The sequence below is a fragment of the Triticum urartu genome, chromosome 7A, assembly GCF_056163025.1.
Source record: "Triticum urartu cultivar PI428250 chromosome 7A, HENAU_Tu73, whole genome shotgun sequence".
NCBI lineage: Eukaryota > Viridiplantae > Streptophyta > Magnoliopsida > Poales > Poaceae > Triticum > Triticum urartu.
In genome coordinates, this window is record NC_141879.1 from 696969766 (window position 1) to 696984939 (window position 15174).

Sequence of the window (15174 nt, forward strand, 5' to 3'; positions counted from 1 at the left end):
TTTATAGTAGGCTTTGGTACAATTTCCTGTCACTAGCTACATCCTTGCCCATGAATTTTATTAGACTTAATTTCCTAGCTGTTTTCCATATAGCTGTTTCGGGTGTACTGCAGTAATACGCAGCATATATATGCCAGGTCTCAGTTATTTACATACTTATTAATTTTGGATTTTAGAATTTTACCATTTGTTTCCGTAGTGACAAGACAGTGACCTTCATTTGGAGCCTATGTACGAGCACTTGTGGCCTTCTCCTTTAAATGAGTGAGCACTGCAAGTTGTTTCAGGTTCTGCAGATTTCCTGACTAATGCAAAAGCAGACCTTGCATTTAAACTGCACATGCACGCATGATCTAAATAAGTAACTTTTCACACACTCTAATATCTTTAAATAAGTAACTTTTCACCACTTTTCACAAGGGGCAATATGTTGTGCGTAGCTTGTCCTTCTGTTCGCAGAAGCATTGACAAGCCACCACCTGGTACCTTAATCATGCCTCCTTTGGCAGTGCACGGTTAGAGTCACTGGAGCTAGATGTTTGCACGGTTTTCGAGAGCCAGCGGAGCACGTCGACCTGAGCGCGCAGGTGCATGGCGTAGTCCATGGCCTCGCGTAACAGAGTGGCCTCGTCGACGGTGGAGTTCCGGCCTCCCGGTATCACCTCCCTCAGTGCCATGGTCCTGCTGCTCACCAGCCTCCCCGGAGTGTCGCCACCACCGGCGCGGCCTGATCTCCCCAAGTACCTCTTACGGCGGCAGCACCTCCTCACGGTCCTCCTACACCTCTGCACCTTGCACGCGCTGGACGCCGGTGCCAAGATGGCCTTGGGCCACCTCGCTCCGCCTCCATGCGCAGCCGCCATGGCGACGTCCACGGAGGACTTGACGGCGCGCTTCCTCTCGTGGAGGCTCGTGGCGCCGCGGAAGGTTGTGCTCGTGCGTGCTTGGAGCTGGAGGCTTGGGAGGAGGTTCTTGAGGAACTCCTGCTTGAAGGACTTGATGCTGGTGCTAGGGCCTTGCATGGCTTCTCTTCTCTTTTGACTTTTTGTAAGATGTCTTCTCTTTGCTTGGGCAGACACAAGATGTACTTGCTGTAGTAATTAGTACCAGAAACAGGGGCGCTCCTCCTGCTTAAATAGGACTAGTCTATCACCGGTAGCTGATTCATAATTTCTCACACATGCATGAACGATTTTTGCCGTTGTTGTCGATAATAACATTTTCTGCAGTGCTAGATCCGGCTTCCTTCTTCTTTGTGTCGAATTGTGTTTTTCAAACTGGTCGGCTTAATAGCTCGGTTAGGTTTTGGCGATGGTTGTAAGGGTTGACTCCTTGCCCTGGTGATCGAGGGGGGGGGGGGGTCAGGGATCTAGAACTTGTGTTGTATTCCTGGGGTGCGTTGTCTGAGACTACTAGACTCTGCCTGTTTTTGGTTTCGTTAATGAAATCGGAGGAAAACCTCTTTTATTCAAAAAAAAAGATCCGCATGTCGGCGACTTGAAGCTTAAAAGTATGGCAAATTTTAACATGCTCATTACATTTAATTACGATCGCCCTGATGTCGCAGCTAGACATGCTCATATTCTTCCATGATAATGATGTTGATGATGATGTTTTGTCTTATGCTACGCGTGGACGTACAACCGACAAGTACGGCGTGAGATGCCCACAAGCTTAAGGTCCCCCAAGCGCATGATGGTAATGTAATTACTGGTGATCAGCTGGCTTCGCGGGTGTCATGGTCAAACAAAAATGGATTGAAAAGTTGAAAGAGAGTTTTGCAATATACGCACGTTAGAGTACATCACAACACATGCCCACCATTGCAGGTACACTGACATCTCAACGTCTCACATTCCATGTGTGTTTACTACGTGTAGTATCATTGTGTGTTGTCGTTGCGTGCATGGATACAAGATGGGCAAGTATGATACGAGATGCCCACAAGATCTTCCAAAGTCTCAAGCGCATGATGATGAAAATAATAATAATAACAAACATAATCAGTGAGCTGGCTCCCGTGTCATGGTCCCCAGCACCAGAAAAAAATGGGTCTTCAAAGTTGGAGACACGGGAGCTCTGGGAGAGGTAAACACAAGACGCACACACATATTCTTGACAACGAAATGTCTGGGACATTGGCCGCTGCGTAAATTATTTTGTTTCTTGCTTCCTGTTTGTGATAGGTCCGTGCTGTGCAATGAGCACACGGAAGAGATATCCATTGGGACTGCAGTTTTGCCATGCACTGTTGGAATACCATCGCCCCCAATAAGAAAAGAGGACTCTCAAGTTACGATGAAATTTGCCTGGCCAGCTTAGAGCAACTCCAATGGGGCGACCCAAACGGACGTCGCATTTATCCGTTTTTTGTCTGTTTGGATCGGCCGCCCGCCTGCCGTCCTCCCAGTTTTGCATTAGGATCGGCAATGCGTCCAACACGCCGACCCATTTCATGTCCGCATTCAACTTTTAAATAAAAAACGCCTGCGGCCGATCATGCCAGCAGCCATGTCTCATGCCAGCGCCGGCATACAATGCCGGATTCAGAAAACACCACAGTTCATGCTGGCACACATGTCAGCACACAAAAAATGGTGGGACTTGAGTTCGACCACGCCATCACGGCTCTCGTAGTCATGCCGGCACACCTGCCGGCATACAAAAAGATGGCCCCTCGACGCCATAGATCACTCGTCGTCGAACTTGAGCATGTCGGCCTGCATCTTCTCGAACCACGACCTCTTCCTTGGCGATAAGGCGTTGAGATCCACCTTCATGATCTCCACCCCGGTCATCATGCTTGCAAGAGCCACTTCTTTCGCCTTTGTCTTGGCGTTGGCGGCCTCGATCTCTAGCATCTTGGCTTGCTTCTCCGCCTCGAGCTCGAACATCTTGGCTTGCTTCTCGGCGTCAAGATCAAGCCTCCTCCTTTGGATCTCCATGAAAGCATCCATTTGCTCCGCCTTGAAACGCCGGCGCTCCTCCTCTCTTGAGTCCTTCTTATTCATCATGCCGTCCACGCTCGCGTTCAAGGCGTTGGTGGCCGCATCTCGCTTGTCCTCCTTGGAGTTGGTCTTCCCCCGCGGTCGTGCCGGCTCGCCCTCCCCAACATCCTCCACGGCGCGCTTCCCCCCACGTGCCTTGAGCGCGGCATATTGTGCCTTGAACTTCTCTTCGTCCTTGATGACCCGATAGCAATGGGAGAGGTTGAAGCACTTGCCATTGTGTTGAACCTTGAATGCCTCTAAAGCTTGAAATGCTTACAAAATGTTTCCATGCAAGCATATGAGCGAGTGATCTTGATGGCACAAAAGAGGGCGGCTTGCTAGCATACCATGTCTTGCACGCCGATGCCGCTCACGGGGCGGACCTTGACGCTCTTAAGGGTGGCGCAAAACTTGTTGCACTCTTGTTGGATCACCCTCCACCGCTTGGAAATGGAGACCCACCCGCGCGTGCTCACAAATTGGTAAGGTGGAAACTTCTTGCGCTCATGAAACTCGCGGTGCGCACGAGTCCAAAAGGTCGAATGCTTTTGCTCGGCGCCCGTCTTTGGGTCTTGTCCAATGTCTCGCCAACACTCACAAAGAAGTTTGTCCTCGACAGCTGTGTACGCCTTCGTGCGCTTGCTCTTGCGCTTCGGCTTAGGACCGGCGGTTTGGTTGGCGAGCTCGTCCTCGAACAAAGGCTCCACTTCAATGTCGCACTCGTCATCTTCCTCTAGCCCATAGTCCTTCGGGAACTCGTGGTCGAGGGGGAAGCCGTCCAGGTCGATGCCGACCTGATCACGCATGAAGGCCGCCTGATCGGGATCATAGCCAGCGGCCGGCGTGAACGCCCCGTGGCCGTCCTGGCTTTGCGTCTCCTCTGGATCGTAGCCAGCGCCCGGCGCACCACCCTCGAAGATGAGGTGTTGCATGAAGTCCTCGTCGACGGCGGACGACATTTCCTCGAACAGGTTACGGGCGTCCGGGAGACCGCCGGCCGGCGTCTGTCGCACGCATTTCCTCATGCCTCCAGACGACGAGCCACCGACCACCGGGTGGCGTTGAGGTCGATGGGCACGGGCGCGGGCGTGCAAGGCGCAACCACGCTCACGTCGGGTGAGCACTCCCCGGAGAGGCGGGAGGCCTGTGGGTAGACGTGGAAGCCGGGGACCGGGTTGCAAGCCGATGCGCAGGGTGAGTCGGGCATCACCATCCGAGGAAACGCCGACGAGCCGGTGCTGGCCGCGGCAACGGCGGCTTGGATGAGGTTGTGCTGGCTAGGGTTTACCCCAAGCATGTAGAGCGCCTCCCTCGTTGCTGCGGCGACGCGGGCGTTGGTGAACTCCTGCTGCGCGGCAGCGACGGCGGCGACTGCGCAGCGGCCTCATCCCTCGCGTCCGCGGCATGCCTCCGGCCCTTCATCTTGGCCGACTCGCTTGCCCGTTGTTCGGGCGTCAGCGCCTTCTTCGGCTTGGTTGCCGCGGCGGTCTTGCGCGGGGCACGAGGCTTGCCTTTCCCGGAGGGGGCGACGGCGCCGGACGAGGCGAGGGAGGCGAGGCCGGCGGCGGCGTCGAGGTCGAGGTCGATGGCGTCCTCCATGGCTGGTCGGGGGGCGGGGGCGCACGCGGGCGGGAGCGTTTTTGGAGAAAATGAGGGGAAATGATGGTGGCTGCCACCGACAGGCGGGCCCGGGAAGAGGAGTAGGCGCGCGCGTCCGTCTCGTGTCCGCACCGACGCAAATCCGGCTCAAAATTGAGCCTGAAATGGGTCGCCCGCGGACGAAAAATGGACGCGCGTCCGTTTGGGTCGGCGCGTTGGGCCGCCACTTTTGTCCGCGCCGACCCAAACGGACACGGGCGTACGAAATGGATCGCTCCATTGGAGTTGCTCTTAGTCCTTCCTATAGATTTGACATTAGACATCATCGTCATGGGATGCTGGAGTACATGGATGGTCAGAAATGATAAGATCTTTAAGCAAGTGCCTGCTCATCCTATCAGCTGGAATTCCTATTTGAAAGAAGGACTCTATTATTCAATGCTGAGAGCTAAACAAGTCAAGGCCAACAAGCTTCAGTCCTGAATTAGTAACAATCTGTAGTCCATGATTAATTTTGATAGAGCTGGTATTGGGTGATTTATGATGTATTCTGGACTTCCTTTGTATATACTTTTTTTAATATAATTGAAATACCGTAAAGCAATTCTTCTACGGTAAGAGTTTAAAAAGAAGTCCGTGCATCGCATATGATTGCTTTTACAAAATTAGCACCCTACCGCGCATGTTTATCCGTAGCATGTGTGACAGTAACACACCTCTAGCAAACCATGCAAGACAATGATTCACATCTGTGTGTGCGATAGTTTTTTTTGAAGTGTATGTAATTACCTTAACTGTACTAGTGCTAGTATTGACCAAGTACAATAAGCTCACTTGGTCGAAAAAGTGCTGGTACAAACCAAAGTTTAAGATCGCGGCCAAAAGGGTTTAGCGGCTGGCTCTTCAAAACGCTACGGCCGCTATGCCATTTAGCGGGAACAGTACATATGCATGTTTGTCTAAAGAAATTTAGGATTTTCAGCAGAAAATAGAGGATTTTCTTGGAAGCAGTGTTGAAAATCTAAGCTACAACCTACAAGTCGTGCAATACCAATAGGCTGACATGCTTGCTTGTATTGAATCAACAAACGATAGAGATTAGAGAGGATCAGAGCAATCCTGTACCTCCTGGAGATATACTGCGAGTTGGAACCGTGTGAGACTGAGCTATCATTATGGAGTGTGGACACATCGACGTCGTCCTGCAGAGGCCTTCGTCGCCGGTCGCAGCGTTGGCGTGACGACAGCAGTGTAGGTTGCGGCTCCTGCCAGGTGCTCTGGTCTCCGCTTTGCTGCCTCGCACATCAGTGCATCCGACTTCCGGCGAAGCAGCCGCCGGCCCACCGAGCGCAGCTGGGAAGAACCGCGCAGCCGCCGCAGCAGCTGAGAAGGGAATGGGGATAGCGATGAGTTAGGTTTTCTGGATGAGCTGCTCCTCTGTCCTCTCCATCGGGGCAAATGTGGGCCTGGCTCTTGTTGGGCCTCTGTTTCAGCCCGTCCCAGCGAAATTGCAGCGAGCGCAAATGAGTTTTGCGCCGTTTCGCGCAGCGATCGCGTGATTAGCCACATATCGCGTTTTTTAAGGCATCGCGTCGCGGGAAGGCTTCCAGCCAGCGATCGCGCAATTTTCGTCCGCGATTTAAAAGTTTGGTACAAACTCAAGCAAACCTAAAGAAAAAGTACAAAAAACCAATTACTCGTCGCCATCCACCTTGTTGATGAGCTGTTATGACATTTATTCTTTTTCGAGCTCCCCATCAAGTGTTGGTGCCTATATATAGTTTCCATCAACCGTGGTTCATAGCGATCATATAGCCAGAATCAGATAACGATAGGATATTCATCCGTTGTGCCCACATAATTTATCTCCGAGTATGCTAGTCATGGCAGATAGTACTCAAGACAATTCCTCTCATTTTATTTTGTTAAAGTCATGTTTTTAGGAAATATGAAATATATATTGGGCCATATGTGCACACTACTACAAATATGTTAATTAGATTTGGGAGGCGTTAGGAAACGATTATCTTGTAGACACTACTCCAAAAGCGGTGAATCAAATGACATTTTTCCTATAAGAATTGAGATGCATGACATCTATTATTCTTTGTTTTTTTTCTATTCCTATCACTATTTTAAATAGCCCGCTATAGCGTTTACAAAAGGTCTTGCGCTAAGAGACTTTGGTCCAAACAAATAAACAAACATTTTAAATAGCGCGCTATAGCATTTGAAGAGGTCCGCCTCTAAGATGCTTAGCGCGCTGTTTAAAACTATGATTCCTATCCTATGAAACAAAGAAGACCTTATATGTGTGCAATATTTTTATAGTAGGCTTTGGTACAATTTCCTGTCACTAGCTACATCCTTGCCCATGAATTTTATTAGACTTAATTTCCTAGCTGTTTTCCATATAGCTGTTTCGGGTGTACTGCAGTAATACGCAGCATATATATGCCAGGTCTCAGTTATTTACATACTTATTAATTTTGGATTTTAGAATTTTACCATTTGTTTCCGTAGTGACAAGACAGTGACCTTCATTTGGAGCCTATGTACGAGCACTTGTGGCCTTCTCCTTTAAATGAGTGAGCACTGCAAGTTGTTTCAGGTTCTGCAGATTTCCTGACTAATGCAAAAGCAGACCTTGCATTTAAACTGCACATGCACGCATGATCTAAATAAGTAACTTTTCACACACTCTAATATCTTTAAATAAGTAACTTTTCACCACTTTTCACAAGGGGCAATATGTTGTGCGTAGCTTGTCCTTCTGTTCGCAGAAGCATTGACAAGCCACCACCTGGTACCTTAATCATGCCTCCTTTGGCAGTGCACGGTTAGAGTCACTGGAGCTAGATGTTTGCACGGTTTTCGAGAGCCAGCGGAGCACGTCGACCTGAGCGCGCAGGTGCATGGCGTAGTCCATGGCCTCGCGTAACAGAGTGGCCTCGTCGACGGTGGAGTTCCGGCCTCCCGGTATCACCTCCCTCAGTGCCATGGTCCTGCTGCTCACCAGCCTCCCCGGAGTGTCGCCACCACCGGCGCGGCCTGATCTCCCCAAGTACCTCTTACGGCGGCAGCACCTCCTCACGGTCCTCCTACACCTCTGCACCTTGCACGCGCTGGACGCCGGTGCCAAGATGGCCTTGGGCCACCTCGCTCCGCCTCCATGCGCAGCCGCCATGGCGACGTCCACGGAGGACTTGACGGCGCGCTTCCTCTCGTGGAGGCTCGTGGCGCCGCGGAAGGTTGTGCTCGTGCGTGCTTGGAGCTGGAGGCTTGGGAGGAGGTTCTTGAGGAACTCCTGCTTGAAGGACTTGATGCTGGTGCTAGGGCCTTGCATGGCTTCTCTTCTCTTTTGACTTTTTGTAAGATGTCTTCTCTTTGCTTGGGCAGACACAAGATGTACTTGCTGTAGTAATTAGTACCAGAAACAGGGGCGCTCCTCCTGCTTAAATAGGACTAGTCTATCACCGGTAGCTGATTCATAATTTCTCACACATGCATGAACGATTTTTGCCGTTGTTGTCGATAATAACATTTTCTGCAGTGCTAGATCCGGCTTCCTTCTTCTTTGTGTCGAATTGTGTTTTTCAAACTGGTCGGCTTAATAGCTCGGTTAGGTTTTGGCGATGGTTGTAAGGGTTGACTCCTTGCCCTGGTGATCGAGGGGGGGGGGGGGTCAGGGATCTAGAACTTGTGTTGTATTCCTGGGGTGCGTTGTCTGAGACTACTAGACTCTGCCTGTTTTTGGTTTCGTTAATGAAATCGGAGGAAAACCTCTTTTATTCAAAAAAAAAGATCCGCATGTCGGCGACTTGAAGCTTAAAAGTATGGCAAATTTTAACATGCTCATTACATTTAATTACGATCGCCCTGATGTCGCAGCTAGACATGCTCATATTCTTCCATGATAATGATGTTGATGATGATGTTTTGTCTTATGCTACGCGTGGACGTACAACCGACAAGTACGGCGTGAGATGCCCACAAGCTTAAGGTCCCCCAAGCGCATGATGGTAATGTAATTACTGGTGATCAGCTGGCTTCGCGGGTGTCATGGTCAAACAAAAATGGATTGAAAAGTTGAAAGAGAGTTTTGCAATATACGCACGTTAGAGTACATCACAACACATGCCCACCATTGCAGGTACACTGACATCTCAACGTCTCACATTCCATGTGTGTTTACTACGTGTAGTATCATTGTGTGTTGTCGTTGCGTGCATGGATACAAGATGGGCAAGTATGATACGAGATGCCCACAAGATCTTCCAAAGTCTCAAGCGCATGATGATGAAAATAATAATAATAACAAACATAATCAGTGAGCTGGCTCCCGTGTCATGGTCCCCAGCACCAGAAAAAAATGGGTCTTCAAAGTTGGAGACACGGGAGCTCTGGGAGAGGTAAACACAAGACGCACACACATATTCTTGACAACGAAATGTCTGGGACATTGGCCGCTGCGTAAATTATTTTGTTTCTTGCTTCCTGTTTGTGATAGGTCCGTGCTGTGCAATGAGCACACGGAAGAGATATCCATTGGGACTGCAGTTTTGCCATGCACTGTTGGAATACCATCGCCCCCAATAAGAAAAGAGGACTCTCAAGTTACGATGAAATTTGCCTGGCCAGCTTAGAGCAACTCCAATGGGGCGACCCAAACGGACGTCGCATTTATCCGTTTTTTGTCTGTTTGGATCGGCCGCCCGCCTGCCGTCCTCCCAGTTTTGCATTAGGATCGGCAATGCGTCCAACACGCCGACCCATTTCATGTCCGCATTCAACTTTTAAATAAAAAACGCCTGCGGCCGATCATGCCAGCAGCCATGTCTCATGCCAGCGCCGGCATACAATGCCGGATTCAGAAAACACCACAGTTCATGCTGGCACACATGTCAGCACACAAAAAATGGTGGGACTTGAGTTCGACCACGCCATCACGGCTCTCGTAGTCATGCCGGCACACCTGCCGGCATACAAAAAGATGGCCCCTCGACGCCATAGATCACTCGTCGTCGAACTTGAGCATGTCGGCCTGCATCTTCTCGAACCACGACCTCTTCCTTGGCGATAAGGCGTTGAGATCCACCTTCATGATCTCCACCCCGGTCATCATGCTTGCAAGAGCCACTTCTTTCGCCTTTGTCTTGGCGTTGGCGGCCTCGATCTCTAGCATCTTGGCTTGCTTCTCCGCCTCGAGCTCGAACATCTTGGCTTGCTTCTCGGCGTCAAGATCAAGCCTCCTCCTTTGGATCTCCATGAAAGCATCCATTTGCTCCGCCTTGAAACGCCGGCGCTCCTCCTCTCTTGAGTCCTTCTTATTCATCATGCCGTCCACGCTCGCGTTCAAGGCGTTGGTGGCCGCATCTCGCTTGTCCTCCTTGGAGTTGGTCTTCCCCCGCGGCCGTGCCGGCTCGCCCTCCCCAACATCCTCCACGGCGCGCTTCCCCCCACGTGCCTTGAGCGCGGCATATTGTGCCTTGAACTTCTCTTCGTCCTTGATGACCCGATAGCAATGGGAGAGGTTGAAGCACTTGCCATTGTGTTGAACCTTGAATGCCTCTAAAGCTTGAAATGCTTACAAAATGTTTCCATGCAAGCATATGAGCGAGTGATCTTGATGGCACAAAAGAGGGCGGCTTGCTAGCATACCATGTCTTGCACGCCGATGCCGCTCACGGGGCGGACCTTGACGCTCTTAAGGGTGGCGCAAAACTTGTTGCACTCTTGTTGGATCACCCTCCACCGCTTGGAAATGGAGACCCACCCGCGCGTGCTCACAAATTGGTAAGGTGGAAACTTCTTGCGCTCATGAATCTCGCGGTGCGCACGAGTCCAAAAGGTCGAATGCTTTTGCTCGGCGCCCGTCTTTGGGTCTTGTCCAATGTCTCGCCAACACTCACAAAGAAGTTTGTCCTCGACAGCTGTGTACGCCTTCGTGCGCTTGCTCTTGCGCTTCGGCTTAGGACCGGCGGTTTGGTTGGCGAGCTCGTCCTCGAACAAAGGCTCCACTTCAATGTCGCACTCGTCATCTTCCTCTAGCCCATAGTCCTTCGGGAACTCGTGGTCGAGGGGGAAGCCGTCCAGGTCGATGCCGACCTGATCACGCATGAAGGCCGCCTGATCGGGATCATAGCCAGCGGCCGGCGTGAACGCCCCGTGGCCGTCCTGGCTTTGCGTCTCCTCTGGATCGTAGCCAGCGCCCGGCGCACCACCCTCGAAGATGAGGTGTTGCATGAAGTCCTCGTCGACGGCGGACGACATTTCCTCGAACAGGTTACGGGCGTCCGGGAGACCGCCGGCCGGCGTCTGTCGCACGCATTTCCTCATGCCTCCAGACGACGAGCCACCGACCACCGGGTGGCGTTGAGGTCGATGGGCACGGGCGCGGGCGTGCAAGGCGCAACCACGCTCACGTCGGGTGAGCACTCCCCGGAGAGGCGGGAGGCCTGTGGGTAGACGTGGAAGCCGGGGACCGGGTTGCAAGCCGATGCGCAGGGTGAGTCGGGCATCACCATCCGAGGAAACGCCGACGAGCCGGTGCTGGCCGCGGCAACGGCGGCTTGGATGAGGTTGTGCTGGCTAGGGTTTACCCCAAGCATGTAGAGCGCCTCCCTCGTTGCTGCGGCGACGCGGGCGTTGGTGAACTCCTGCTGCGCGGCAGCGACGGCGGCGACTGCGCAGCGGCCTCATCCCTCGCGTCCGCGGCATGCCTCCGGCCCTTCATCTTGGCCGACTCGCTTGCCCGTTGTTCGGGCGTCAGCGCCTTCTTCGGCTTGGTTGCCGCGGCGGTCTTGCGCGGGGCACGAGGCTTGCCTTTCCCGGAGGGGGCGACGGCGCCGGACGAGGCGAGGGAGGCGAGGCCGGCGGCGGCGTCGAGGTCGAGGTCGATGGCGTCCTCCATGGCTGGTCGGGGGGCGGGGGCGCACGCGGGCGGGAGCGTTTTTGGAGAAAATGAGGGGAAATGATGGTGGCTGCCACCGACAGGCGGGCCCGGGAAGAGGAGTAGGCGCGCGCGTCCGTCTCGTGTCCGCACCGACGCAAATCCGGCTCAAAATTGAGCCTGAAATGGGTCGCCCGCGGATGAAAAATGGACGCGCGTCCGTTTGGGTCGGCGCGTTGGGCCGCCACTTTTGTCCGCGCCGACCCAAACGGACACGGGCGTACGAAATGGATCGCTCCATTGGAGTTTCTCTTAGTCCTTCCTATAGATTTGACATTAGACATCATCGTCATGGGATGCTGGAGTACATGGATGGTCAGAAATGATAAGATCTTTAAGCAAGTGCCTGCTCATCCTATCAGCTGGAATTCCTATTTGAAAGAAGGACTCTATTATTCAATGCTGAGAGCTAAACAAGTCAAGGCCAACAAGCTTCAGTCCTGAATTAGTAACAATCTGTAGTCCATGATTAATTTTGATAGAGCTGGTATTGGGTGATTTATGATGTATTCTGGACTTCCTTTGTATATACTTTTTTTAATATAATTGAAATACCGTAAAGCAATTCTTCTACGGTAAGAGTTTAAAAAGAAGTCCGTGCATCGCATATGATTGCTTTTACAAAATTAGCACCCTACCGCGCATGTTTATCCGTAGCATGTGTGACAGTAACACACCTCTAGCAAACCATGCAAGACAATGATTCACATCTGTGTGTGCGATAGTTTTTTTTGAAGTGTATGTAATTACCTTAACTGTACTAGTGCTAGTATTGACCAAGTACAATAAGCTCACTTGGTCGAAAAAGTGCTGGTACAAACCAAAGTTTAAGATCGCGGCCAAAAGGGTTTAGCGGCTGGCTCTTCAAAACGCTACGGCCGCTATGCCATTTAGCGGGAACAGTACATATGCATGTTTGTCTAAAGAAATTTAGGATTTTCAGCAGAAAACAGAGGATTTTCTTGGAAGCACTGTTGAAAATCTAAGCTACAACCTACAAGTCGTGCAATACCAATAGGCTGACATGCTTGCTTGTATTGAATCAACAAACGATAGAGATTAGAGAGGATCAGAGCAATCCTGTACCTCCTGGAGATATACTGCGAGTTGGAACCGTGTGAGACTGAGCTATCATTATGGAGTGTGGACACATCGACGTCGTCCTGCAGAGGCCTTCGTCGCCGGTCGCAGCGTTGGCGTTACGACAGCAGTGTAGGTTGCGGCTCCTGCCAGGTGCTCTGGTCTCCGCTTTGCTGCCTCGCACATCAGTGCATCCGACTTCCGGCGAAGCAGCCGCCGGCCCACCGAGCGCAGCTGGGAAGAACCGCGCAGCCGCCGCAGCAGCTGAGAAGGGAATGGGGATAGCGATGAGTTAGGTTTTCTGGATGAGCTGCTCCTCTGTCCTCTCCATCGGGGCAAATGTGGGCCTGGCTCTTGTTGGGCCTCTGTTTCAGCCCGTCCCAGCGAAATTGCAGCGAGCGCAAATGAGTTTTGCGCCGTTTCGCGCAGCGATCGCGTGATTAGCCACATATCGCGTTTTTTAAGGCATCGCGTCGCGGGAAGGCTTCCAGCCAGCGATCGCGCAATTTTCGTCCGCGATTTAAAAGTTTGGTACAAACTCAAGCAAACCTAAAGAAAAAGTACAAAAAACCAATTACTCGTCGCCATCCACCTTGTTGATGAGCTGTTATGACATTTATTCTTTTTCGAGCTCCCCATCAAGTGTTGGTGCCTATATATAGTTTCCATCAACCGTGGTTCATAGTGATCATATAGCCAGAATCAGATAACGATAGGATATTCATCCGTTGTGCCCACATAATTTATCTCCGAGTATGCTAGTCATGGCAGATAGTACTCAAGACAATTCCTCTCATTTTATTTTGTTAAAGTCATGTTTTTAGGAAATATGAAATATATATTGGGCCATATGTGCACACTACTACAAATATGTTAATTAGATTTGGGAGGCGTTAGGAAACGATTATCTTGTAGACACTACTCCAAAAGCGGTGAATCAAATGACATTTTTCCTATAAGAATTGAGATGCATGACATCTATTATTCTTTGTTTTTTTTCTATTCCTATCACTATTTTAAATAGCCCGCTATAGCGTTTACAAAAGGTCTTGCGCTAAGAGACTTTGGTCCAAACAAATAAACAAACATTTTAAATAGCGCGCTATAGCATTTGAAGAGGTCCGCCTCTAAGATGCTTAGCGCGCTGTTTAAAACTATGATTCCTATCCTATGAAACAAAGAAGACCTTATATGTGTGCAATATTTTTATAGTAGGCTTTGGTACAATTTCCTGTCACTAGCTACATCCTTGCCCATGAATTTTATTAGACTTAATTTCCTAGCTGTTTTCCATATAGCTGTTTCGGGTGTACTGCAGTAATACGCAGCATATATATGCCAGGTCTCAGTTATTTACATACTTATTAATTTTGGATTTTAGAATTTTACCATTTGTTTCCGTAGTGACAAGACAGTGACCTTCATTTGGAGCCTATGTACGAGCACTTGTGGCCTTCTCCTTTAAATGAGTGAGCACTGCAAGTTGTTTCAGGTTCTGCAGATTTCCTGACTAATGCAAAAGCAGACCTTGCATTTAAACTGCACATGCACGCATGATCTAAATAAGTAACTTTTCACACACTCTAATATCTTTAAATAAGTAACTTTTCACCACTTTTCACAAGGGGCAATATGTTGTGCGTAGCTTGTCCTTCTGTTCGCAGAAGCATTGACAAGCCACCACCTGGTACCTTAATCATGCCTCCTTTGGCAGTGCACGGTTAGAGTCACTGGAGCTAGATGTTTGCACGGTTTTCGAGAGCCAGCGGAGCACGTCGACCTGAGCGCGCAGGTGCATGGCGTAGTCCATGGCCTCGCGTAACAGAGTGGCCTCGTCGACGGTGGAGTTCCGGCCTCCCGGTATCACCTCCCTCAGTGCCATGGTCCTGCTGCTCACCAGCCTCCCCGGAGTGTCGCCACCACCGGCGCGGCCTGATCTCCCCAAGTACCTCTTACGGCGGCAGCACCTCCTCACGGTCCTCCTACACCTCTGCACCTTGCACGCGCTGGACGCCGGTGCCAAGATGGCCTTGGGCCACCTCGCTCCGCCTCCATGCGCAGCCGCCATGGCGACGTCCACGGAGGACTTGACGGCGCGCTTCCTCTCGTGGAGGCTCGTGGCGCCGCGGAAGGTTGTGCTCGTGCGTGCTTGGAGCTGGAGGCTTGGGAGGAGGTTCTTGAGGAACTCCTGCTTGAAGGACTTGATGCTGGTGCTAGGGCCTTGCATGGCTTCTCTTCTCTTTTGACTTTTTGTAAGATGTCTTCTCTTTGCTTGGGCAGACACAAGATGTACTTGCTGTAGTAATTAGTACCAGAAACAGGGGCGCTCCTCCTGCTTAAATAGGACTAGTCTATCACCGGTAGCTGATTCATAATTTCTCACACATGCAAGAACGATTTTTGCCGTTGTTGTCGATAATAACATTTTCTGCAGTGCTAGATCCGGCTTCCTTCTTCTTTGTGTCGAATTGTGTTTTTCAAACTGGTCGGTTTAATAGCTCGGTTAGGTTTTGGCGATGGTTGTAAGGCTTGACTCCTTGCCCTGGTGATCGA

At 51.0% G+C, this 15174-nt stretch overlaps 3 protein-coding genes across 3 annotated transcripts; all 3 read right to left on the reverse strand.

Moving 5' to 3' along the window:
- Positions 1 to 263: 263 nt before the first annotated feature.
- Positions 264 to 1076, reverse strand: LOC147961701 (transcription factor IBH1-like 1). Its single transcript, XM_087537295.1, has one exon. The coding sequence runs from the start codon at positions 1020 to 1022 to the stop codon at positions 492 to 494; it is 531 nt and encodes a 176-aa protein (XP_087393421.1). The 5' UTR covers positions 1023 to 1076; the 3' UTR covers positions 264 to 491.
- A 6100-nt stretch (positions 1077 to 7176) lies between these two features.
- On the reverse strand, positions 7177 to 7989 carry LOC147961702 (transcription factor IBH1-like 1). Its single transcript, XM_087537294.1, has one exon. The coding sequence runs from the start codon at positions 7933 to 7935 to the stop codon at positions 7405 to 7407; it is 531 nt and encodes a 176-aa protein (XP_087393420.1). The 5' UTR covers positions 7936 to 7989; the 3' UTR covers positions 7177 to 7404.
- Positions 7990 to 14089: 6100 nt separating this feature from the next.
- LOC147961703 (transcription factor IBH1-like 1) lies at positions 14090 to 14902 on the reverse strand. Its single transcript, XM_087537405.1, has one exon. It carries the CDS (start codon positions 14846 to 14848, stop codon positions 14318 to 14320), a length of 531 nt encoding a protein of 176 aa, XP_087393531.1. The 5' UTR covers positions 14849 to 14902; the 3' UTR covers positions 14090 to 14317.
- Positions 14903 to 15174: the final 272 nt, after the last annotated feature.